General features: G+C 39.8%; 1 protein-coding gene across 1 annotated transcript; it reads right to left on the bottom strand.

The window, feature by feature from the left end:
* Nucleotides 1-349: 349 nt before the first annotated feature.
* On the bottom strand, nucleotides 350-25,522 carry pdha1a (pyruvate dehydrogenase E1 subunit alpha 1a). The gene is made up of 11 exons (XM_034178493.1): nucleotides 25,382-25,522; nucleotides 22,811-22,879; nucleotides 21,792-21,965; nucleotides 20,985-21,111; nucleotides 16,263-16,354; nucleotides 15,129-15,221; nucleotides 10,529-10,684; nucleotides 8,781-8,852; nucleotides 8,606-8,673; nucleotides 4,705-4,813; nucleotides 350-2,446 (listed from the first exon to the last, which is right to left on the bottom strand). Exons 1-11 carry the CDS (start codon nucleotides 25,427-25,429, stop codon nucleotides 2,282-2,284), a joined length of 1,173 nt encoding a protein of 390 aa, XP_034034384.1. The 5' UTR covers nucleotides 25,430-25,522; the 3' UTR covers nucleotides 350-2,281.
* Nucleotides 25,523-27,378: the final 1,856 nt, after the last annotated feature.

Genomic DNA, 27,378 nt, shown 5'->3' with positions numbered 1-27,378 from the left:
ACAGGGCCTTTCAAGTACTCCGTCAACAATGAAGGAAATTTTCCCTAAAATATTAGGAAATATTCTCCTAACGTATCTTGCCAATCAAATTTATGATGGTGAATCGACAATAACGTGTCGGATAAAACTTAATTACGCACAAAAGTCCAATTATCTAATTATCCAATTATTTAATTTTCGGTCAAGGAATTTAGGAGGAACTGTGCTTATAAGATTTGTGGACAGGCGGACAGACGTGGTTCTTTGATCCACAAAATTTCAGCAAAGACAGTCATATAGCTTTTGAGTTATGCTAACCACGTCACCTTCTAACCTGATGGTTGAGAGGATTTGAAAACAGAGACAAACATGAGCACAGAAACACCTTACAGTCTCTTTATTACAAGGACACACATAGACAACTGCTTCCATCGAGTGCTTCCTTGCATAAGCTGCCTTTGGCAATGTAACAGTTCAACCAATGCTGCAGGCATCGTTCTGTTGTAGTACGAGGAGCAGTCATGCTCTCCTTTTAAGTCTGACCCATTTGTCCACATGATTCGTAACAGTACTTTACATTCGGACAGCCTTTAATGACCACAGGCATTGTTTGAACGTCGTACTTTTATTCTGCAGTGTCAGTGGCGCATTTTCACCAAAATAATGTGCTGAAGCACCGAACAAAGAAAAAGACAAATTCTAAATGTATCCCAGTTTTTTTAGAGGTGGAAACATGCCACTGTCAGTGTGTTGATTCATAAAAGACATTTCAGCAAAAAATACAAATGATGTGTGCTGACACTGAACTGATGCAACAACACTGAAAATAACCTCTAAATCTGATTTTTTTGGGGGGGTGGGAAGCAGAACAACAAAGCTCGGCTAATGAATGCAATCAGACTGAAATTCATTGTGTTCACCATTTACAGACAACTGCCTTAGTTTGTAGTACTTCTTAAGTATGTAGATTACAAATTCAGTGACTTGACTCAAATTCAGTGACTACAAACGAATTTAATGTGTCATGGATCCCAAAAAGTCACTCGACTGACTACACAATAAATGTGAATGTAACGGCCTCAAACTAATCACCCACTCAACTGGGAGTGTGACACAAACACAACACATTCACATGCTAAATGACGAGATCTGCTAGGCACACGTTTGGTTTGGAAAGATTAAAAACAGTCCAATCGTCTGCCTCCTGCTTGGTGTTCTCACCTGTCTTACATAAAGAGCATTTTAACAAATACATACAGACATGTTGAGTGTTGTCAAAGCAATGTCTACAGGAAAGTTAAGTTTTTAAAACTGCTGCATGTAATAGTACAAAGGATATGTTAAACTGTACATGGTATATGTACAAATTCATTTTGATAGCTGAGACAGTCAATAGAGTGATTATCGCACCTCAAGATCAACCCAAGAAAATCATCAGACCAAGCACATTCAATTGGAGCCAAATTGATAAAACACAAGAAAAATGCTTTGAAAATGTAACTAACAACCACCAACCTGATGTTGGAATAAGTTTAATCATCTCTGCTACAATTCTTCCCCAGTTAAAACGGTCACGTTTCATGTTTAGGCTAAAGTTCATTCAGGATCATGATTGTCACACTGAAGGTAAGGCCTGTTGTTATATCTGTAAGTCAGATCGATCAGAGGCATGTTGCTGACTAGCCTGCAGTACAGAACAGATCAGATGTGATTTCGGGATGGGAATCAAGAACCAGTTCCAAATTTTTCAGTCCAGTGGAATCATATGCCTCAGATGTTATTAATTCCTCTCATCAATGCTGCCATGTTTTTCTGCAAAAATCCCATTTGTCATGACACCAAACTCTACATGCAGCATCAAGCAAAATGGCTAAAATAATTTTTCCTCCCAAACTTGTTTTATTTCTTTTTGTAAAGATAAAAAGATTAGTCCTGAGGGGTGGCTTGAAGTGTAATTTTCATTTAACAGAGGGGGGTCTAAATTTTCAAACTCTGACTGCTGCTTAATATGGACACCAAAGCTGATCAACCTCAGGTCACATCATATTAACAGCATATGAACTTCGGCTGAGATACAGACAATGCAAGAGTAACATCAACACGATGGATGAAAGAACAACTTTATGACCCAATTAAGATAGTTCTTAAACTTTCTATTGAAATATAGAGCATAAAATAATATGCTGATGCTCTGGGTCTGAGGCACTGGTTTATGATGCCATACAGCATACTGGTGGTGTGTATTAATTTATGTGGGGGCAGAGTTGATACATAACAGGACAAATGAAGCGATGACAGTAATTTAGCTGACAGACTTAAGCTTGGACCACGGATTTGTACCACGCACCTCCAGGGGTGGTTCATTAGCAAAGATGTGATTACACAAGTCTTCCAGCGGGGGTTCAGGATCTGTGGTGGCAAACTGGGCGGCATCTTCAATTTCTTTCCTCACCTCCACATCGATGTCCTATGAACACAATAAAGATATGACATACAGAGTCTCTCTGTACCTCCTGAACTGAGGTGAACTGCAGACAGTATACACTAAATATATACAGTCATATTTTATATTAACATTTTTCTTCAAACAGATGCTAAAACAGTCTGTGTGGATGCAGACACAAAAATACTAAACCCTACAATTATTAAAAACAAAAAACATTTAACTGGCAAGTTTAGAGACTAAGATGCTGAATATCACGTGCACTGTGAGGGAGCATCAGCTTCAACATCTTAGCCATGGGGAGCATTTCTCCATGCATGATCCATCATGCAGGTGCCTCAGTGTTGAGAACCCCAGTGGCTGGAGAAGACCAAGGGGATAGCCTCACTTCAAGCCCTAGATCAGGGGTGGCCAAGTTCGGTCCTCGAGAGCCACCTTCCTGACACTCTTAGTTGTCTCCCTGCTCCAACACACCTGAAACCAATGAAAGGCTCATTAAAAGTCTGCTAACGAGTCTTTCATTGGATTCAGGTGTGTTGGAGCAGGGAGACAACTAAGAGTGTCAGAAAGGTGGCTCTCGAGGACCGAACTTGGCCACCCCTGCCCTAAACTGTGTGCCTGGGCGGTTGCCATCCAGGACCTAAGGAGGTTCTGTGGCATCATGGATGTATCAAAGCACAGCACCAGAGCATGCTCCCAGACTTTACTTGTTCATTGCACATGATCAAGACGCAAATAAAAACATCTACAGTTTAAGTTGTATTGAATTATATTTCATTCTTTTATCATTTCTTGTTAACATTTTAAATATGTCCTTCAGGGTTCTAGCTAGGACCATTTTAGTGCCGGGTAAATTATGTGATTGCGGCTCATAGTTTCGGGAAGCCGCAGGCCTCGCAGCTCCCCCCGAAGTTATAGGGGTTTTATATCACTAAAACATTATTGGCAAGCCCTATTTTAACTCATTTTGAGTGTTTTTTAGATGCACTGAAAGCAAGAATAAACAAAAAACAATATTTATATGTTGTAATATTTGTAAGATCAAAGGTTTTTTGCATGTTTCTGTCAAAGTCTAAGTTAATAAATTAAATAACATTGAAAATATTAAAAACTCAATATTTAACGGACATAGCATTTACTCTCTTCTTCAAAAATGACACACAGTAGTTTTTAACCCAGTGAAACAGGCAGTTTTTTGTCATCCTGACAGTTTTGTTTTTTCTTTCAATATTTTTGAGTGGGATTGTATGACATTTCTTTTTAAACAATATAACACCTAATTGCCTTGTTTGAACAAGAGCTGAAACTGGACTGATTTGTCAAACTTGCTGTTTTAAATGAAAAACTTTTTGAATCAGTTTTAACTTTCTTCTTTCACTGACGTGTACCCTCCCTCTCTCTCACTCAGAGATTTTTGGAAACAACTGTAAAATAAACTGTAAATTTCTGAATAAGTCATCACACACAGACACAGAAGGACCTCTGGATTAATGCTGTATTTTCATTGCAGTTTTTTTTTTTCTTCAGTTCAGAGCAGAGCAGAGACGCAGTTTTCAGCTGCTGCCCTTCACAGTGCACTGCTGTGGCCACAGAACACACTGACTCTCTGATCTCTGCTGTTTGAGCTGTTGCAATTTGATACAAAGAAAATGAGAAATATATTTCTCATTACTTTAATTATTGGTTTAAAATGGCAAAACTATGACTCTATAACTCTATAATCTGCAACATTTCAGTTCATTTTTCATAAATTTTGTGCTGGGTGGCACAGCCAATTTGAACACAAAAGCCGGGTGGAAATTTGCAGTGCAGGGCGGGGCCGCCCACCATGGCTGGAACCCTGATGTCCTTGGTTCCCAGAAGTCATCTTTTCATCCAAGAGCTTTTTATATGCAGTTGTTTTGGTGATTGCCTTTAAAACACTTAGATCTTGATGTAAACTTTAAGATGCATTACTTAAACAAGAAGAAATACACAAAAATTATTACATTTCCCCATCTAAAAAATAAATAAATAAATAAATAAGGAAACAAACAGACAGACAAAACCCAATACATTAATGGCAGTCATCATAATCACTACAAAATATCATCTTTCTTCAATCAGACTGGCTGCATGTTTGGAATTATTCTACTTCACGTGCTTACTGAACAAAACCAGACCAAATAAATAAAGAAATGAAAATACTGTGAATTTGTGATAACTATGTGTAATAACTACGTGTAGTCAGCAACCTGCTGTAACTGGATTTTTTTTTCCGCCTTCCATTTTACAGTAATTACCTTGAGCTCCTCCACGCTGGCCATGTTGTTACTCAGCATGCGGTCCTTCACCATGGTGATGGGGTCACTCTTACTGCGGACCTCCTGGATCTCCTCACGTGTGCGATAGCTGAGAGCAGAGAGATTGACAAAGGCACGACAAAGGTATCTGTTAATACTTGACTGGTTGTACACCTGAATGAGCTATACAGCTTGTTGCAGATCAGGGAGTGATCTGGAGCCACCAGATTACAGTTGACAGACATCAATTTTAGTGAGGGCATCACCATGAAATCTCCACAGGACAGCCACGACCCGGAAGTGGTGTGTCTTTGATGTTGTGGACAGCCTTTCCCATGCGGGGAGAAAGCCATCACAAAGGCTGGTGGCAGCCGAGTTCATCTGGCATGGGCTCAAGAAGGACGTTAGGGTGTACTCTTGTGGTGAGGTTTCAGCGCGCCAAGATCGACAGCCACGTCAAAGCTCCCCTGGCTCACTTCCCGGTACCGGAACGGCAGTTCGATCACTTTAATGTGGACCTCATGGGCCCCCTACCCCCTTCCTTGGGTTTCACACACCTCCTTATCATAGTGGACAGGACCACCTGGTGGCCGGAGACCGTTCTGCTGACCGCCGAAGCAATGCCAAAATGGTTCGGGCATTCATTCAGTACCTGGGTCGCCCGATTCAGCACTCCATCAGACCTTTCATCTGACAGGTGCTCACAGTTTACGTCTGAGCTCGAGAACATAATCGCAGACAGCTTGGGTATGAAGCTCCACTGGACCACGGCATATCACCCCCAGGCTAATGGACTGTGTGAGCGCTTTCATCGTTCCATGAAAGCTACTCTGTGGGCCAGCTTAACAGACAGCGGTTGGGTGGACAGACTCACATGGGTCATGTTGGGCCTACGAATTGCCCCCAAGAAGGACCTCCAGTCCTCATTGGCGGAGTTGGTTTATGGCCAAGCACTAAGGGTAGCCGGGGATTTCATTCCCGACACCACCATCCACTGGTTGGCTGCCCACCAAGAGAGTGAGCATCAGGACAAAGTTCGGCTTTTTGCACCTGTGCCGACTTCACAGCATGCCCTGCCGCATTCCTACACACCCCCACACCTGCAATCAGTGGATTACATTTTTATTCGCCCTGATGCTCACAGAGGACTGCTACAGCCTCCTTATGACTGCCTGCTTCGAGTATTGAAAACAGGGGACAAAAATTTTGTGGTCGACATTGGCAGTAACATGCAGCGCATTTCATTGGACCACCTCAAGCCAGCCCACCTGGATGTGGACAGGCCCACGGAGCTGGCCCATCCCCCACCACGGGGGCACCAGCCTAGCCGGCCCGGCCACCCCTGGCAGAGGCCTAAGGTTCATTTATGCCGCGATGCCTCTGACGCCAAAGTACGGAGGAGTCGCTGTGGCCGGATTATTCGCCCGCCCTCTCTATAACGTTGTTCCTTTTCATTGTTCTTGCTTATGGTGAGTTCTCTGTGGGTAAGTAAAAATAAAAGCACCTGCTTGCTGCAGAATGAAGAAAAGAAAAAGCTGTGGGTGCGTGTGTGTAACTTCCATCACGGACAAACTGGAAAGAGCTGACAATAGCTCTTTGGTATTATTTACAGTGGTATGTAAAAATTTGGGCACCACTGATGATTTACATAATTTTCCTTTATAAATCATTGGTTGTTTGGATCAGCAATTTCAGTTAAATGTATCACATAGCAAACAAACACAGTGGTATTTGAGAAGTGAAATTAAGTTTATAGGATTTACAGAAAGTGTGCAATAATTCTTTAAACAAAATTAGGCAAGTGCATAAATATGGGCACCCCAACAGAAAAAAAATACATCAATATTTAGTAGATCCTCCTTTTGCAGAAATAACAGCCTCTAAACACTTCCTATAGCTTCCAATGAGAGTCTGGATTCTGGTTGAAGGTATTTTGGACCATTCTCCTTTACAAAACATCTCAGGTTTGTTGGTTTCCGAGCATGGACAACCTGCTTAAAATCACACCACAGATTTTCAATAATATTCAGGTCTGGGGACTGAGATGGCCATTCCAGAACGTTGTACTTGTTCCTCTGCATGAATGCCTTAGTAGATTTTGAGCAGTGTTTAGGGTCATTGTCTTGTTGAAAGATCCAGCCCCGGCGCAACTTCAACTTTCTCACTGATTCCTGAACATTGTTCTCAAGAATCTGGTGATACTGACTGGAATCCATGTGACCCTCAACTTTAACAAGATTCCCAGTACCTGCACTGGCCACACAGCCACACAGCATGATGGAACCAGCTCCAAATTTTACTGGAAGTATTAAGTATTTTTCTTGGAATGCCGTGTTCTTTTTCTGCCATGGATACACCCCTTGTTATGTCCAAATAACTCAATTTTAGTTTCATCAGTCCACAGCACCTTATTCCAAAATGAAGCTGGCTTGTCCAAATGTGCTTTAGCATACTTCAAGTGACTCTGTTTGTGGAGTGTATGCAGAAAAGGCTTCCTCTGCATTACTCTCTCATCCAGCATGTCCTTGTGCAAAGTGTGCTGTATAGTTAAATGATGCACAGAGACACTATCTGCAGCAATATCATGTTGTAGATCTTTGGAGCAGATCTGTGGATTGACTATGACTCTTCTCACCATCCTTCGCTTCAGCTTATCTGAGATTTTTCTTGGCCTGCCACTTTGGGCCTTTACTAGTACTGTGCCTGTGGTCTTCCATTTCCTCACTATGTTTCTCACTGTGGACACTGACAGCTGAAATCTCTGAGACAGCTTTTTGTATCCTTCCCCTAAACCATGATGTTGAACAATCTTTGTTTTCAGGTCATTTGAGAGTTGTTTAGAGGGTCCCATGTTGCCACTCATTAGAAGAGATGCAAAGAGGGGAAACATTTGTAAATGGCCACCTTAAATACTCTTTCTCATGATTGGATTCACCTGTGTAAGGAGGTCAAGGGTCAGTGAGCTTACCAAACCAATTTTGTGTTCCAATAATTAGTGCTAAATGTATTCAAATCAATAAAATGACAAGGGTGCCCAAATTTATGCACCTGCCCAATTTTGTTTAAATAATTATTGCACAATTTCTGTAAATACTACAAGCTTCATTTCACTTCTCAAATATCAGTGTGTTCATCTGCTTATCTTATATTTAACTGAAATTTCTGATCCAGACAACCAATGATTTACAATGGAAAAATCATGAAAATTATCAGGGGTGCCCAAACTTTTGCATACAACTGTATTTGGTATTGTTTATGTATTCTTGTCCTGTAAAACGGAACGTTAATAGGACTAATATTTTTTGAGTAACTACGTATATCAGCTAACAACACTGAACAATAGACGTTGCTAATTACATTCTGGACTCACACATCATTCCAGCAGAGGGCAGTAAATCATCTTCATATTAAAAGTGTGTGCGTTCAATGTTAAGTACAAAATATAATTGTAAATATGTTAAAAATACATGGGTGACACAAGAAAGTGAAAACACTTATTTCTATTGTGGTCCATTTAAAAATCAAATGACAAAATAGAAGCAATAAAATAAAATAATAACAATAATGATACTGATAATAATAATAGTGTGTATATGATAACAAGACCCTAAACAATTTAGAAAAAGACAGTAAATTAACATTAACAAATTAAGTAATTAACAGGAAATAAAAGGGTTGAGTTCTTCTAAAAATTGTTGAGGGCTAAGGTTCTAAAAATATTCTGGACTCACACGCCATTCCAACTCATTACAGAAACTTTGCATGATTTATTACCACCTTTGAAAAATGTCAGCTACCTATTTCAGAAACACTACCCAATGTAGAGCCTGTGGATTTGCACGGGCAACAGCTAGTTCAAATGAAATGGTAAAAACTAAGGCACAGAGCTGAGAGAATTTACCTGACACCAGGATCACTCATGCTGTGTCCATGATAGCGGTAGGTTTGAAGTTCCATGAGAATAGGACCCTGATGGAAGTAAAAATAAATAAATATCTTAAGTGTAAAAAAACAAAACAAAAAAAAAACACAACAAGACATTCTTAGAACAAAAATCACACCAGAAGTTAGCTTACCTTTCCAGATCTACAGTGATCAACTGCAAATTTGCTCGCTTCCCGAACACAGAGAACATCCATCCCATCCACCTGGACAAAAACCAACATCCCCACAGCATTAAAGCAATGCATGACGAGGTATTCAGCAAATATTGCTGCAGTACATACACAGACCGAAAATTCAACAACAAAAGAAAAATACTAATCTATGCAAGCACCTGTCTGTTGTCACAAGACAACTGATGAGAAAGATCACACAGAACCTTTAAACAATTTAATCCACCTTAACTTGTTAGTTTCAGGTGAACATACCTGAGCAATAACAAAACTCACTCACTCATCTTCAACCGCTTACCCAAATTAAGTGTTGTAATCGATATAACTGAAAAATCTAAGAAATACATCTGTGTGTCCAGACAGCCTGAAAAACAGCTGAGAGTTCCGCATGCACATTCACTGCGGGAGATATAAAGGGGTGAAAACAATGTGCTGCTCTGTTACAGAACACTCGCACATATCAAGATCCAAAATCCGACAGACTCAAAGTAAAATAAAAATAAAGCCTACCAGCTCCACTGAGGAGAACAAAATACAAAAGGAAAAATCTGAACAGGGCCCTCACCCACTTGTAGGATGATTTCCAAGATAAAATATGTAAAGTCTAATCCACCAAAGAAGACGTCATGCACAGATCACACGCGATCGCCAGCCGAAGAACAATGTCCAGGTCCACTCTAATTCGTCATCCACGGATCGTGTGCAATTACCAGCTGGAGAACAATGCCCAGGTCCACTCTAATTCCTCACTCACAGATCACGCACAATTGCCAGCCGGAGAAAAATGTCCCACAGCTCTACTGGCAGCACCTCACAAAACCTCCTCGCACAATTCTGGCACATTAGATAGAAAGTCCATTTTATCCTGAAAATAACATATTCTGACTTTTTTCAATGAAAGAAATACATCTGCATGTTCAGGCAGCCTGTAAAAACAATGTCGTGGAGACATTCCACGTGCATGTGGAATGTAAAATAGCATCCTGCGACACAAACCACAGGATTACCACATTAGGTTCCAAAATCTGACAGACTGAAAAAAATTTAGAGTTTCAGGGTGAAGTGTGTTGTCTCTTCTCTGTATATTCTATGTAAATCAAAGCCATCATTTTCAAATGAAAGCTCAGAAACTTTGTTATTGGAACTAGCAGCGTTCGTTTCACTCTGTCTGTCAGCCATCAGGATGTTTCTGCTTTTCCTCAAATGTACGTTACGCGCAGAGAAATGCTGCGTAATGCGTTTTCTGGAAATGCACCTGCTAACTCTACGAGCGTGAGGAATAATTACCAATAAACCACATCAGCAACCACTAACTGTTACTGCATGTGCACAGATAGACTTACAATCATGAATACTTTAATGTTGTGTTGCTAACCGGGATGTTAAGTAACAAGCAACATGTCCTTGAAAATTGACCAAATGGAACGGCACTGTATTTGAAATGAACTGACTATGCAGGTAACAAATTAATTCCTCCTGCATCTTTAATTTGATGAAGTGGTCCGAATAATGACTACATAACCCATTAAAACCTCCACAGGTGCTGTCATGGTATCACAGCAGATGTCTTGAAATTAATTTGTTTAGTAGCTCAGACAGCAAAATTATCCCCACAGTATGTCTCTGTTCTCTTCAGTTCAGAAGGTCTTCAAAGACATGCTGCATGCAATCTGTACTGTTTGGTAAATGTTTTTGAATGCAAACAGTACCCTGAGGCCAGGGATGAAGTCTCCCCTCTTGTAGTAGTCCGTGCTGGCTGCAGCTCGCTCCACTGATGTGCCCATGCCATACCTGTTGTTCTCACAAATGAAGATGACAGGCAGCTTCCACAGTGCTGCCATGTTGTAGGTTTCAAAGATCTGACCCTGTGGAAAAGATATTTTTAAAAGATGTTATAGTATTTACTAAAGAACTGTTTAACTTTCTTAAGTGTAAATGGGTCACAAAGTATCTTATTAAGCTCTGTCAAGGCTCTTAGCTGTCCAGGTGGTTTCCATAGTAGAGAAGATTGAATCTTTGACTGGACCACACACACACACACACACACACACACACACACACACACACACACACACACACACACACACACACACACACACACACACACACACACACACACACACACACACACACACACACACACACACACACACACACACACACACACACACACACACACACACACACACACCCAAATTCCAATGAAACTGGAACGTTGTGTAAAATGTAAATAAAAACAGATTACAATGATTTGCAAATCCTCTTCAATATATATTCAATTGAATACACCACAAAGACAATATATTTAATGTTCAAACTAATAAACTTTATTGTTTTTGTGCAAATATTTGCTGATTTTGAAATGGATGCCTGCAACACGTTTCAAAAAAGCTGGGACAGTGGTATGTTTACCACTGTGTTACATCACCTTTCCTTCTAACAACACTCAATTAGCATTTGGGAACTGAGGACACTAATTGTTGAAGCTTTGTAGTTGGAATTCTTTCCCATGCTTGCTTGATGTATGACTTCAGTTGTTCAACAGTCCGGGGTCTCCGTTGTCGTATTTTGTGCTCCATAATGCGCCACACATTTTCAATGGGTGACAGGTCTGGACTGCAGGCAGGCCAGTCTAGTACCCACAATCTTTTATTACGAAGCCACCCTGTTGTAACACATGCAGAATGTGGCTTGGCATTGTCTTACTGAAATAAGCAGGGATGTCCCTGAAAAAGACGTTGCTTGGATGGCAGCACGTGTTGCTCTAAAACCTGGATGTACCTTTCAGAATTGATGATGCCATCACAGATGTGTAAGTTGCCCATGCCATGGGCACTAACACACCATCACAGATGCTGGCTTTTGAACTTGCTGGTAACAACCTGGATGGTCTTTTTCCTCTTTTGTCCAGAGGACACGACGTCCATGATTTCCAAAAACTATTTGAAATATAGACTCATCAGACCACAACACTTTTCCACTTTGCGTCTGTCCATTTCAAATGAGATCAGGCCCAGAGAAGGCGGCGGCGTTTCTGGATGTTGTTGATGTACGGCTTTCGCTTTGCATGGTAGAGTTTTAACTTGCACTTGTAGATGTAGCGACAAACTGTGTTAACTAACAATGGTTTTCTCAAGTGTTCCTGAGCCCACGCGGTAAGATCCTTTACACAATGATCTCTGTTTTTACTGCAGTGCCGCCTGAGGGATCAAAGGTCACGGGCATTCAATGTTGGTTTTCGGCCATGCTGCTTATGTCTAAAAAGTTCTCCAGATTCTCTGAATCTTCTGATTATATTATAGACTATAGATGATGGAATCTCTAAATTCCTTGCAACTGAATGTTGAGAAACATTGTTCTTAAACTGCTGGACTATTTTTGATGCAGTTTACAAAGTGATGATCCTCGCCCCATCTTTGTTTGTGAACAGCTGAGACTTTTGGGGATGCTCCTTTTATACCCAATCATGACACTCACAATTTGTGTCCTCAGTTCCAAAACGCTTATTGAGTGTTGTTAGAAGGAAAGGTGATGTAACACAGTGGTAAACATACCACTGTCCCAGCTTTTTTGAAATGTGTTGCAGGCATCCATTTCAAAACGAGCAAATATTTGCACAAAAACAAAGTCTATCAGTTTGAACATTAAATATCTTGTATTTGTGGTGTATTGAATTGAACATAGGTTGAAGAGGCTTTGCAAGTCATTCTATTCTGTTTTTATTTACATTTTACACAACCTCCCAACTTTGTTGGAATTGGGGTTGTAATATATATATATATATATATATATATACACGAGGTCTATTAGAAAAAACCATATGGATTTGAATCACGTGTGATTGCGTCAGACAAGCTTGAACCCTCGTGCGCATGCATGAATTTTTCCACGCCTGTCGGTTGCGTCATTCGCCTGTGAGCAGGCTTTGAGTGAGGAGTGGTCCAGCCCCCTCTGCGGATTTTCATTGTCAGGAAATGGCGGAATGATTTGGGCTTTTTTTTCCATCAGACTTTTTTCAGAAACTGTTAGAGACTGGCAGCTGGAAACCATTCGAAAAATTTATCTGGCTTTCTGTGAAAATTTTACGGGCTTCACAGAGAATAAGGACTGTTACTACAGCTTTAAGGACGCTCGGCGCGCCGCGCTCCGTGCCGCCATTGAGAGCCACAAACCACCGGATCATTTCTAAACGGATGGTTCTGTGGATCCGAGACCGTCATGCGCACTTTCTCTGGTTATCACAAGAGCTGGACATCAGCCCAAATCATTCCGCCATTTCCTGACAATGAAAATCCGCCGAGGGGGTGGACCACTCCTCACTCAAAGCCTGCTCACAGGCGAATGACGCAACCGACAGGCGTGGAAAAACTCACGCATGCGCACGAGGGTTCAAGCTTGTCTGACGCAATCACACGTGATTCAAATCCATATGGTTTTTGAAAAAAATAATAAAGGTAATAAGATACTTTTCTAATAGACCTCGTATACATACATACATACATATATATATATATATATATATATATATATATATATATATATATATATATATATATATATATATATATATATATATACATACATGCATACATACATGCATACATACATGCATACATACACACACAGAGTGAGGAAAATAAGTATTTGAACACCCTGCGAGTTTGCAAGTTCTCCCACTTAGGAATCATGGAGGGGTCTGAAATTTTCATCTTAGGTGCATGTCCACTGTGAGAGACATAATCTAAAAAAAAAAAAAAAAAAAAAAAAAAAAAAAAAAAAAAAATCCGGAACTCACAATGTATTATTTTTTAATAATTTATTTGTATGTTACTGCTGCAAATAAGTATTTGAACACCTACCAACCAGCAATAATTCTGGCACACACAGACCTGCTAATTTTTCTTTAAGAAGCCCTCTTATTCTGCACTCTTTACCTGTATTAACGGCACCTGTTTGAACTTGTTACCTGTATAAAAGACACCTGTTCACACAATCAATCACACTCCAACCTGTTCACCATAGCCAAGACCAAAGAGCTGTCCAAGGACACCAGGGACAAAACTGTAGACCTGCACAAGGCTGGGATGGACTACAGGACAACAGACAAGCAGCTTGGTAGAAGACAAAAACTTATGATTATTTATTATAAAGTGGAAGAAACACAAGATGACTGTCAATCTCCCTCAGTCTGGGATTCTATGCAAGATCTCACTTTGTGGGGTAAGGATGATTCTGAGAAAGCTCAGAACTACACAGGAGGACCTGGTCAATGACCTGAAGAGAGCTCGGACCACAGTCACAAAGATTACATTAGTAACACATGATGCAGTCATGGTTTAAAATCCTGCAGGGCAGCAAGGTCCCCCTGCTCAAGTCAGCACGTCCAGGCCCGTTTGAAGTTCACCAGTGACCATCTGGATGATCCAGAGGAGGCATGGGAGAAGATCATGTGGTCAGATGAGACCAGAATAGAGCTTTTTGGAATCAACTCCACTTACCATGTTTAGAGGATGAGAACAACCCCAAGAAAACCATCCCAACCGTGAAGCATAGGGGTGGAAACATCATACTCTGGGGGTGCTCTTCTGCAAAGGGGACAGGACGACTGCACCGTATTGAAGGGAGGATGGATGGGGTCATGTATTGCGAGATTTTGGCAAACAACCTCCTTCCCTCAGTAAGAGCACTGAAGATGGGTCATGGCTGGATCTTCCAGCATGACACTGACCCCAAACACACAGCCATGGCAACTAAGGAGGGGCTCCGTAAGAAACATTTCAAGGTCCTGGAGTGGCCTGGCCAGTCTCCAGACCTGAACTCAATAGAAAATCTTTGGAGGGAGCTGAAACTCCAAACCTGAAAGATTTAGAGAAGATCTGTATGGAGGAGTGGACCAAAATCCCTGCTGCAGTGTGTGAAAACTTGGTGAAAAACTACAGGAAATGTTTGACCTCTGTAACTGCAAACAAAGGCTACTGTACCAAATATTAACATTGATTTTCACAGGTGTTCAAATACTTATTTGCAGCAGTAACATACAATTATTAAAAAAAAAAAATCATACATTGTGATTTCCGGATTTTTTTTTTTTAGATTATGTCTCTCACAGTGGACATGCACCTAACATGAAAATTTCAGACCACTCCATGATTTCTAAGTGGGAGAACTTGCAAAATTGCAAGGTGTTCAAATACTTATTTTCCTCACTGTATATATATATATATATATATATAGATATGTGTGTGTGTGTGTGTGTGTGTGTGTGTGTTGTCTTTCCCTTAAATGCAAGTCATTTTCATTGTGCCATACCTGGTTGGCTGCACCATCACCATATAGACAGACACACAGTTCGTTCCTGCCCTGATACTTGCAGGCAAGAGCTACACCAGCACCCAGAGGCACCTGCGGAAAAGCCAGAGATGTCTGCAGTTACATCATATACACAGTTACTCCTATTGACCTCAAACCAAAAGTGGCAACACTTAAAATTGTCAAAGCAGTATGCAGGGGGTTTCTCACACTGTATTGCCTAGCAAACAGGTGAGACACTTTAAAACAGCTGTGCCCAAGCCTGTTCCTGGAAGGCCGACCCCTGCCCTGCATGTTTTTAACTCTCCCTGTTCCATTCCCAGCCAGTTAACTCTATCAGATGTGCTCAGCCAATCAAAAGCTGGAAGACACTTCTTAAAAAAAAAAAAAAAAAAAAAAAAAAAAAAATCAGGTGTGACTTGAGTAGGTACATGTGGAAAACTTGCAGGGCAGGGGTGCTCCAGGAACAGGGTTGAGTACAGCTGCTTTAAAATGTTTTCCTCCACCAGCCCAGACCTGGCAACCTTTACGTGAAACACAGATTTTGAAAAATGAACCTATGTAACTGGTCAAAATCTGATGGGTCTCAGGAGGACTCGATGCTGATCCAGATCTCACATATTTCCAAAATGGAGAAATATGAAATTGGCTGCAATGCAGTTCAGTATGGATGGCGAAAATGGTGCTTTGCAAAAATCATCAGTCTGCTCCACATGGGGCTTGATGGTGGATTTTCAGACTAACTTTAAGTTGCCTCCAATCAGTCACATGAGTTTTGTCTGACCCAGTCAGAAAAGTATGTTGATCACAAACAGGTGAGTGTTTCTTTATGGTCTAATGAAGTTAAATTACATAGAGATACTGGCAGATACCAGCAGTTTGTTAAGTTTGTCATTGTGAGCTATATTTCATTATCACTGCCTAATGTGCATTTACAGAAGAAATAATGTTGAACAAAACCCAGAAGAGCAAAAACTATATCCAAGTTACTGATGTTACTGCTCATGTGGCCAATCAGGACAAACGACGAGTACAGTTACAGAAGTGCAGGAGGTGGAAAGTTACAGTTCCAGACCTGCCAAAATTAAAATTCTGGGGGGGGTTACAAATTGACGGTTAGCTCTCGTATTGTACCTGTGCTCCAACAATACCATTTCCTCCGTAGAAGTTTTTACAGTACATGTGCATAGAGCCTCCTTTTCCTTTAGCAATGCCTCCTCTCCTGCCTGTTAAAGAAAAATAACATGCACAAGGACAGACAGAGGTAGAAGAGAAACAGAAGGATCGTTTACATCAATAAATCATTCACGAATGGAACTCAAAATATGAGAGATTATTCAATTATGGTACCTCATTCACAAGTGCTTTAGTTTTCTCTTTAGGAATCACATTATTGTGCACCTTTCTAGTAACCCTACCTTATTATCCAGGGTATTTTGCGTATTTTCCAGAGTATAAGTGTTTTTTGCTTTGTTTTTCCTAGTTTGGGAGGTCCTGGGACTTCTATGTGGAGAAAATACTGCACTATTATTTAGGGCCACAAGATGGTAGTATCTACATGTGACAAGCTGCTCATGTATACTGAATGAGGTAGTGTGAGTCACACTCCGGAGCAGAAATAGCAACAACCCTGAATAAGAAAAATGTTCTTTGTCTTAGAAAATAAGTAAATTTAGGAAATAGTTCTCTCCACCTGAGAGATCACACTCTGAAAGAAAAGAAAAGGGAATACAACTTTTACACTGCTCCACACACTAGTAGTTTGGACTGTGTGAGACAAGAACAGCAATGGCACGTTAGTTACGTCCAATTATCTTTTACAAGAGATTTGAAATGTTTTACCTCAAGTATGGTGGTCTGTTCAATGACTAAAACAAGCAGTTTACTCACATTTTTGTGCCTGATACAATAATAATAATAATAATATTATCTCATTAGCTTGTATTGGCTAATGCTGTGTTCACATTATGAATAAATAACACTGATTAAAAAAACAAAACAAAACAAAATAATCATAATAATAATTTCTAGCATGGACTTTGAGAACTGACTTAGGGTAATTTTGGGGTGATGAATCCGAATCTGAGCTGAGATGTCCTCTATCACATCATGTTTTTGTTTTTTTGCAAACTGCATGATCTGTATTGATGGATTACGCAAAACTTGCTCAATCACTCACAAGTTTGACACCACTAATCGTGCACAAAAGCAGCTTCAAAAGCATGGTTTGTAAACTAGGTTTGCGAAATGTGAACAAGAGCCGTAATATTCTTTATGGTGCCGAAGAGGTGTGCGAGACTGCAGCTTTTGCTTTAATGCTTAATATGGGAAATATGTTTGCATATCTCAAAAGCGCGATGTGACTGGCAAAAACGAACACAAGATTCGGATTCAGCTCTGCAAATTACCCAAAATCCATTGCAAGAAAAAGCGTGTTGACCAGTGTAATGAGCTGAGTTTTCATACGTTTAATTACACTACACGTTTTCCTGATAGTCTAATGATAGTCTGTTCAGTGGAAAAAAGAAACCTTATCTGTTTTGTACCTAGTACAATAACATCAATTATCTCATTAGCTTATGCACACTAATGTGGCATTTGCGTTATAAATAAATAATGCACTGATTAAATTTATTTTGCTTCTTGTTGCATGTGTGGTAGCATCATATTTCAAAAATAAATCCAACATATATGTTTTTCTACTTCATGATGCATTTCTTTGACAGATGTGAGTTACACTTTGGGGTGACTTTTAGTCCAAAAAATACAGTACATAGAGACTGAAGCACTGAACACATTTTCAGGCCACAAAGAACAGAATAGAATATAGCATTTATTTTTACTGCACAAATACACATACAATGAAACTTGTCCTCTCCATTTAATCCATCCTAGTTGCAGTCAGACACAAGCTAACCACTAGGAGCAGTGGGCAGCCACAGTCCAGCGCCCGGGGACCAACTCCAGATGTAGATGCTGCCTTGGTCAGGAGCAGAGAAAAGAGCAGACCCTAAATAAGCATGTTTTTGATTGTAGGAGGAAACTGGAGTGCCGGGAGAAAACCCACACAGACACGGGGAGAACATGCAAACTCCACACAGAAAGGCCGGGAATCAATCCCATGACCTTCTTGCTGTGAGGCACCAGTGCTAACCACTAAGCCACCATGGTGCCCTAAAGGTTACATTTACACGACAGATTTTGATGAGTTATTTTGATGTACTACCCATAACTGATCTTAAAAGTGCACCATATCTTTACATTGTTTAACCTGCAACTCCCTGAATATAAATCCATGTTCAGATTTCCAAGGTGGATGTAAAAGTCAAGTCTGGGGGCATATCCTGGTGTTGCTCTTCGTCCGTGGATGGCAACCACCCAGGCAGACAACTAGTTACTATAAAAGTTATTAAAAAAACAAACAAACAAACAAACAAGAATGCTCTGAGAGCACAATATCCCCTGCTGACAAATGCTACTTTGGTACAAGTGCTTGCTACTTTCATATTTCAGGGACTTGTACCAATTTTCACAGAGAATATCCTAAATATGTGAGAAGTTGATATCAGAATGCAGGCGCCAACTCATGGGGCCATAGCTCTGGCAAAATGGGCCCAACTCCAACAATATAATATGCATATTACCAACCTATAACAAGGCCCTGTATCAGGTTTGACAAAATACCTCCTAAAAGTGTGAGAGAAGCTGATTTCAGAACGCTTATACAACCCCTGGCAATAATTATGGAATCACCGGCCTCGGAGGATGTTCATTTAGTTGTTTAATTTTGTAGAAAAAAAGCAGATCACAGACATGACACAAAACTAAAGTCATTTCAAATGGCAACTTTCTGGCTTTAAGAAACACTATAAGAAATCAGGAATAAAAATTGTGGCAGTCAGTAACGGTTACTTTTTTAGACAAAGCAGAGGGAAAAAAATATGGACTCACTCAATTCTGAGGAATAAATTATGGAATCATCCTGTAAATTTTCATCCCCAAAACTAACACCTGCATCAAATCAGATCTGCTCGTTAGTCTGCATCTAAAAAGGAGTGATCACACCTTGGAGAGCTGTTGCACTAAGTGGACTGACATGAATCATGGCTCCAACACGAGAGATGTCAACTGAAACAAAGGAGAGGATGATCAAACTCTTAAAAGAGGGTAAATCATCACACAATGTTGCAAAAGATGTTGGTTGTTCACAGTCAGCTGTGTCTAAACTCTGGACCAAATACAAACAACATGGGAAGGTTGTTAAAGGCAAACATACTGGTAGACCAAGGAAGACATCAAATCGTCAAGACAGAAAACTTAAAGCAATATGTCTCAAAAATCGAAAATGCACAACAAAACAAATGAGGAATGAATGGGAGGAAACTGGAGTCAACGTCTGTGACCGACCTGTAAGAAACCGCCTAAAGGAAATGGGATTTACATACAGAAAAGCTAAACGAAAGCCATCATTAACACCTAAACAGAAAAAAACAAGGTTACAATGGGCTAAGGAAAAGCAATCGTGGACTGTGGATGACTGGATGAAAGTCATATTCAGTAATGAATCTTGAATCTGCATTGGGCAAGGTGATGATGCTGTAACTTTTGTTTGGTGCCGTTCCAATGAGATTTATAAAGATGACTGCCTGAAGAGAACATGTAACTTTCCACAGTCATTGATGATATGGGGCTGCATGTCAGGTAAAGGCACTGGGGGAGATGGCTGTCATTACATCATCAATAAATGCACAAGTTTACATTGATATTTTGGACACTTTTCTTATCCCATCAATTGAAAGGATGTTTGGGGATGATGAAATCATTTTTCAAGATGATAATGCATCTTGCCATAGAGCAAAAACTGTGAAAACATTCCTTGCAAATAGACACATAGGGTCAATGTCATGGCCTGCAAATAGTCCGAATCTTAATCCAATTGAAAATCTTTGGTGGAAGTTGAAGAAAATGGTCCATGACAAGGCTCCAACCTGCAAAGCTGTTCTGGCAACAGCAATCAGAGAAAGTTGGAGCCAGTTTGATGAAGAGTACTGTTTGTCACTCATTAAGTCCATGCCTCAGAGACTGCAAGCTGTTATAAAAGCCAGAGATGGTGCAACAAAATACTAGTGATGTGTTGGAGCGTTCTTTTGTTTTTCATGATTCCATAATTTTTTCCTCAGAATTGAGTGATTCCATATTTTTTTCCTCTGCTTGGTCTAAAAAAGTAATCGTTACTGACTGCCATAATTATTTTTCCTGATTTCTTATAGTGTTTCTTAAAGCCAGAAAGTTGCCATTTGAAATGACTTTAGTTTTGTGTCATGTCTGTGATCTGCTTTTTTTCTACAAAATTAAACAACTGAATAAACATCCTCCGAGGCCGGTGATTTCATAATTTTTCCCAGGGGTTGTACCTTTTTGGGACGGACAGACGGACAGAAACCGCCACCATAAAATCCCCCTCCGGGCCTTCAGCCAGCAGGGGATAAAAAAAGGGGGGGTGGTGTCACAAGATGTAATAAGGTCTACACAGAATTTGTTACAGATACAAAAGGTAACCAACATGGCAAGAGATTTTGCATCCACACTTAGGTTTCAGTTTGTACAATTTTTGAAATCACTCCATTCACACATATTACACATGTATTCTCTGAAATCATGTGATCCTGTGCATGTCAGAACCTCATCTTTGCCCTGTGCATACACTGTGGCAACATGCACATTAATAAATAAGTATGTCTATTATTTATTAGCTCTGTGAACAGAACATATTTGTGTTGCAATGTCATAAAAGTCTCCATTAGCACTTTCACAAGACATACTAGACTGATACCCAGTGTTCAAAGTCAAACTCACCAGTGAGCTCTGCCATTATCTCCTTCACCGTCCCCCCTCTAGTGTATGTGTAGCCATGGGCGCGATATGCAGTGATCAGGTGGTCTGTTGAGTTAACTGCGGCTTCAATACCAACTGCACAGGCTTCCTACAAGCAGACACAAAACAGTTTTGTTTTTGTCATTTCACATTATGTCTAAGTATTAAACTTATAAAAAAATGTAGTCCATTTTGTGAGTGACTTTCTAAAAGAAGTTAAATCCACAGAATAAAAACAAGGGATTAAAGAATTCACTCTATATTTTAAAAATCTAGTCAACCCACGAGACTCATTTGTAAGCAGCTGCTTTATTGTGAATTAATATTCAATATTCTGATAAGAAAGAACACATCATGAACAGAATTCCAAATCATTATACAAATACTCTGCCCCTCCATGTCCGAATAGTCCCCACAGTGGAATGTTTTATGTCTCGTCTGAAGAACCACTTTTATTCTCTGGTTTTTAACACTGCGTGAGTTGTGTGGTCCTCTGTTTTATTGGTTTTGTTTATATTTTGGTAGATTTTATTGGTTTTATCTTTTGTATGCTGTATTTATTTATTTTGCACATTTTAGTTATTTTATTGTTAATTTTCTTATTTTTAATTTATTTCTTGACTATTGGGGTTTTATCTATCGTGATTCTATTGTATGTGCAGCACTCTGAAACGTCTTTGTTGTTAAATGTGCTATATAAATAAAGTGGATTGGATTGGATTGGATACTGAACTCAGATGTATTCATACATAAAATCTCTAAATTAAGGAAAATTTGAGTGCACTCAACCTGGCCGTCATACAAGTGGCAAAATCCTCTGATGATCTTCTGCTTGTATAACTGATCTGCCTTCAGCTCCATACGCCTCATTAGCTGCATGATGCGGTAGTACTCCAGACCCTCATCACGAGTCATAACCACCTGAGTTGGTGGGCCCTCATCTAGTTTATGGAGGTCACATTTCTAAATAAAGAAGAAGAAGAAGAAGAAGAAACCATGACAATTCACAAACTGACATGCACACATTGCTTTACTGCACAAGCCATAAAGCGGCTGTGGCTAAAACAGCTGAATTTAACATGTTCCAATAACAACAAAAATAGCAAGAGGCATTATAAAAAAAAAAGCAGCATTCAGCTAGGAACAATTTGTATCTTCCCATTTGTTTTGAAGCACACATTGTTGACACTATTATATTAGGAAGATGATGATGAAAATAATACATATTCTGAACTGCCATTTCAAAGCGCTTTATAACATCACTATAAAACTACATTATCAAGGGCAATACTTAGCCTAACCTACATTGCTGAGCCCAGCCATGAACCTTTGAAAGGTCTTTAACATGGTTTACAGCATTAACTTCTGTTTATAGTACTAATTATGAACAAAGTCATGAAAATCTTGTTGAGTTCATGCTTACACTAGCTTTTAGATAATCTGCCCCTAGTAGACAAAATTAGAACTGAAAAGTGCCCAACATCAACCATGCAGGAGGCTTTAGTGAGGAGACCATGTTTACCAACTTTCACTTATACGAAGTCTCTGTCAGGACAACACATTGACAAGGTTTCATAGATGTGGCCACAATTAAAACTGAAATCTGTCAGGAACTTGTCTGAGGTCTTAGGGAAATGACATTATGTCACAAATTTTACCTTGATACTCAACATCTTTCTCCAGTGCATACACAACACACACACTACCTACTCCACCTTTGACAACACAAGTAGTTATTTAAAGCACTTTAGTACAATTAATGATCTGCCCACAGATCATTAATTGTACTATCAGTGTCTGAAGCTTACCTTAATTTCAAAGGTAGCCTCGAGGGTGAAGTCAGAATACATGCGCCTGGACGTGACCATTGCAGCCCCCTGGAATGGGAGAAAAGGGGGAAGACAGAGGGGGAGAGAGATACAACATAGGCTTCCATCAATCTATGCTACCTCTAATGTGACAGAGGGGATAACAATTACAAAAACAAATGTAAAATTCTGAGAGAAAACATTTAAATGATGTAAAAAAGAATTTTAAAAATGTTCATGCAAAATGGATGTTAACTCCCAACATATTAAAGGTGTGCAGCCTTTGGGTTTTAATAATTTAAGTCATAAAAGCCTTTTCTTTGGCATCACTATAATTTTATTTATTAGCCTTTAGATAGGGGATTTATAATATGACACTGCCAATATTATCAAAATTTGCGTTGTCTGGAAGAAAATTAATAAATAGGTCCCCTGAAGGGAAAAAAAAATTCAAACAGACATCCTTGAACTACATTTGGTAACGACACATATAGTCTATGATAGCAAACATAGCTATGTCATAGATCACTTCCACCAATGTGCACAAGGGGTGCTGGGAAGCACATATTGACAGCCAATCAGAATAGAGAAATATGGTGCCATCAGCTAGCTGCTCATCTGAACAAAATGAACCAAGCTGTCGGAAAAATGCTCTGACACACCTTATTTTTGTATAAAGCTAATGTTTCTCATGTATTTTGTAAAAGTTAGCAAAACCAGATGGCACCTTTGAAATGATTTACAAGACATCTTGCAGACATTAGTGTGCACATCCATCACATGAGGTCAAAGGTAACGTTTGGTAATTTCAGAACGTTATACATGCATACATGCGCTTCCTCCTGCAGATGGCATTAAAAGGAAAATAAAGTATTCCTTATGGAATTCCCCTAGATAAATATGTTCTCTTCATTAAAATATGCTGTAATTTTGCAACATGTTACATAACTAAACTGACATTATAATGCTTGGATTTGATTAGGAACTAAATTTTGTCTATTTTGTAAAATTTGAAAAGCTGGACTGCGTTATGGGGATGTTGTGATACAGATGCCATTGTTTTTCAGGGTGTCATATCAGTGCTGTAGTTTCTTGCCCTCATTTCCAATTCTTCATACATTTCCACTGCCCGTGTCTTGGCTCTTGTCACCTGCCAATAAATATACTGGTAATCTCTTCCCATAATCCTTCCCAAAATTTATGAACTTTTGTCAGTCTCTGGATACCTGATGAACAAACATCAGTCACTACTTTACTAAAAACAAATTTTTTCAGGCTTACGAATCAAATAGAACAGAGCCTTTATTGTCATTGCACACATATACATACATACAACAAAAATTTATCCTCTGCATTTAACTCATCCTAATCATAGTTAGACACAATTTAACCACTAGGAGCAGTTCGCACCCACAGTCCAGCACCCGGGGACCAACTCCAGATGTAGATGCTGCCTTGGTCAGGGGCAGAGAAAGGAGCAGATCCCAAATAGGCATGTTTTTGATTGTGGAAGGAGGAAACCTGTACATGGGGACAACATGCAAACTCCAGAAAGAAAGGCCGGGAATCGATCCCATGACCTTCTTGCTGTGAGGCACCGGTGTTAACCACTAATCCACTGTGTCGCCAATCGGCAACGTGTCCACATGTAGACACGTAGTTTACAACTGCGATGTACTGTTAACAGCTGTGTCATCATGACTAAAAACGGAGTGGGTGATGTGAACTCATTTTGTTGTGACTGTCATTCTTTGTGTGTTTTTAAAAGCCTTTTAACCTATTGTTTACTGTAAACTCGATTACATTTTGTCTGAAATATTCTGCATTACTACCAGGAGTGTAAGCAAATGCCTGAACAAAACAAAACTTGCTGATGAATTACTTACTATTTTCAAAGCATTTCAGTTTACCCAACAGATACAGCATATAAAGCTGCAACAATTAATTATTCACGACTGAATTAGTCAACAACTATTTTGATAGCTGATTAATCATGTTGAGTCTTTTTTTAATCCAAAGTCTGTGATTTCAGTTTTATAAATGTGGATGATTTCTAGTTATTTTACCAATTTCCTTACTTCTCTCCGGCAGTAAACAGAATATCTTTTTTCTGACATCTTATGACCAAAGTTGAACGGATTATTTTCGTGATTATAATCGGTTATCAAAAATAATAGATATGTGTAACGTGTTCAAGGAGGAATAAAAACAACAAATAAATATTTTAGGGTTTTTTTGATGTTGTTGTTGTTCGTTTGATGGTGGTGGTGGGGGGGGGGGGGGTTGACGCAGTCTTAAACGCTTAAAAACAAATAACCAAAAAACAACTCCGACTGTATATTTAGGCGCGTTACTATTCATTTCGTTAGATCTGCTGAAACTTTGACAACACCAGCTTTTTAAACGACATAAACTGACAGAGGAAAACTTAACATGCGGCTCCAAAAGACACATAGCAAAGAAAGTATCACTGACTGGGGGACCTCACAAGGTCAAAACACATTCGCTGAGCTTTGGCAGGAGTGTTATTATGCAAAGCCGAGTTTAAACTTGAAAGAGTTCTGTACTTACATTTCTCTGAGCGCACACTCTGAGAACATTAAAAATATTGGTCAGCATCTTTTCACGAACTAACACCCAAACCGTCCTTCTGTCAGATTTTGTCCTTCCGGTGTCAGGTCAACACGTCTTCTTCGCTGGTTACATACAAAGGCTTCACATGAATTTTGCTGCCACCGTCAGGTATGGCTGTTCAATGACACTGTGTGGGGGGAAGCGACTGGTGATCATAATTCAAAAGAATAAGCAAATTCAAACAAATGTCCTTGCAATAGTAAGAATTTTTTCTCACAGACAGGTAAACAGTTGAAAAAATAATAACTGAACGGTGTGCTATTTTGGGAATACAAATTTAATGCACATTTGAAGAAGAGCAAGAAACATCAAAAGCACCACAACATCAGCATCCCAACACTACGACTGCTACTAGTACTACTACTACACCTCTTCCACAACATCCATAAACCTCCTCTTTGGCCTCCCTCTTCTCCTGTTTGGTGGCTTCATCCTCAGCATCATTCTCCCTATATACCCTGGATCCCTCCTCAGCACATGTACAAACCGTTTCAGTCTCACCTCCTCGATTTTGTCTCCAAACTGTCTGACGTGTGCTGTCCTTCTAATTAATTCATTCTTAATCCTGTCCATCTTTGTCTCTTCCAAAAAAATTGCAGTGTCTTCAGCTATGCCTCCTGTCTTCTTGTTAGTACTTCCGTCTCTAAACTGTACAACATAGTAGCTGGTCTCACTACTGTCTTGTAGACTTGCCCCTTCACTCTTGCAGATTAGTACAGCAGATAACTGTAAGAATCTTTCAAATCCGGTTACAAGCACCAAAATTTGACTGTGTATACATTTTGGTACATATTGTGGAAAAATAACATTAGCCATTTGAATTTTCAATAGGGGGCCAAGTAGGGGTCAATTGAAGAACTGCATAGGGGTCAAAAAAATGTTCCAATCATATTGAAAGCCACATTATGCGCCTGATCACAAAGATTTCAAAAAGGTATAGGTTGGACGATCTATAACTGAATGTTCTGGAGTTATGGGGTAAAAACAGCAAGAAAGGTGACAAAGGTCAGTTTCAGTTTGTACAGGGGTCAAAAGTTAAAGTTGCTCCAGTTCTGATAAAACGTGGTGCAAATTATTGGCTGAACTAATAGGATTAACAAATGGAATAGTTCTGACTGTGTTGAATGTTTGGTCTCCAAAGTAAAGGTCAAACAATGTTGACATCCCCTGGATTCTATGACATGTGACATATGTTACCCCGTAACATGATAACTAAGCATGACACATGGTGCAAACTATTCCTTTTTAAAATCCTACTAACTCAACCAATAATTTGCATCATGTTTTACCATAATTGGACCAACTTTTGACTTTTGACCCCTGTACAAACTGAAAGTGACCTTTGTCGCCATGCTTGCTGTGGAAAAAAGACAACAATTAATAGTCATTCATTCATCCATTCATTTTCTGATGCTTATCCGGGTCGTGATGGCAGCAAATCAAGCAGCTCATCTCACACTTCCGTATCCTCGGCCAAGTCTTCTTTCTCTTCCTGGGAGATCCTGAGTTGTTCCCAAGCCAGCTGGGAGACCTCTCCTGCGTGTCTTGGGTCTTCCCCTGGACCATCCTCCAGTTGGCCGTGCCTCCTTTGGATGATGCCCAGGGGGTGTCAGGTGGTTCAGGCATCACCAGATGCCTGAACCACCTCAGGTGGCTGTTTTCAATGCAAAGAAGCAGGTCTACTCCAAATCCCTCCTGGATATTTGATCTTTCACCCTGTCTCTGAGTGTAAGACCAGATACCTGATGATATCTGATATCTAGATTAGATTAGATAGAACTTTATTGATGCCTTGGGAAGACTACCTCAGTGAAACTGAGGTTCCAGCAGCATTGTATAGTAGCACGTAGGGTAAGAAGAAGGGTAAGAATCTACCGCCACCTTGTTCTTTCTGTCATTACTCAAAGTTCATGACTATAAGTGACTATAGGAGC

This window comes from Thalassophryne amazonica, chromosome 9 (assembly GCF_902500255.1).
Source record: "Thalassophryne amazonica chromosome 9, fThaAma1.1, whole genome shotgun sequence".
In the NCBI taxonomy this organism is placed as follows: domain Eukaryota; kingdom Metazoa; phylum Chordata; class Actinopteri; order Batrachoidiformes; family Batrachoididae; genus Thalassophryne; species Thalassophryne amazonica.
Note: the sequence above shows the minus strand (reverse complement) of the source record. Positions and strands in the feature narration are given on the sequence as shown.

Excerpts from the sequence above, each read along its gene's own strand:
- pdha1a (XM_034178493.1), bottom strand. The coding sequence starts at position 25,429 with ATGCTGACCAATATTTTTAATGTTCTCAGAGTGTGCGCTCAGAGAAAT. Across the intron at positions 22,880-25,381 it reads GAGTGTGCGCTCAGAGAAAT|GGGGCTGCAATGGTCACGTC; the intron begins GTAAGTACAGAA and ends CTCCCATTCCAG. Across the intron at positions 2,447-4,704 it reads CCAGCGTGGAGGAGCTCAAG|GACATCGATGTGGAGGTGAG; the intron begins GTAATTACTGTA and ends TTGTGTTCATAG.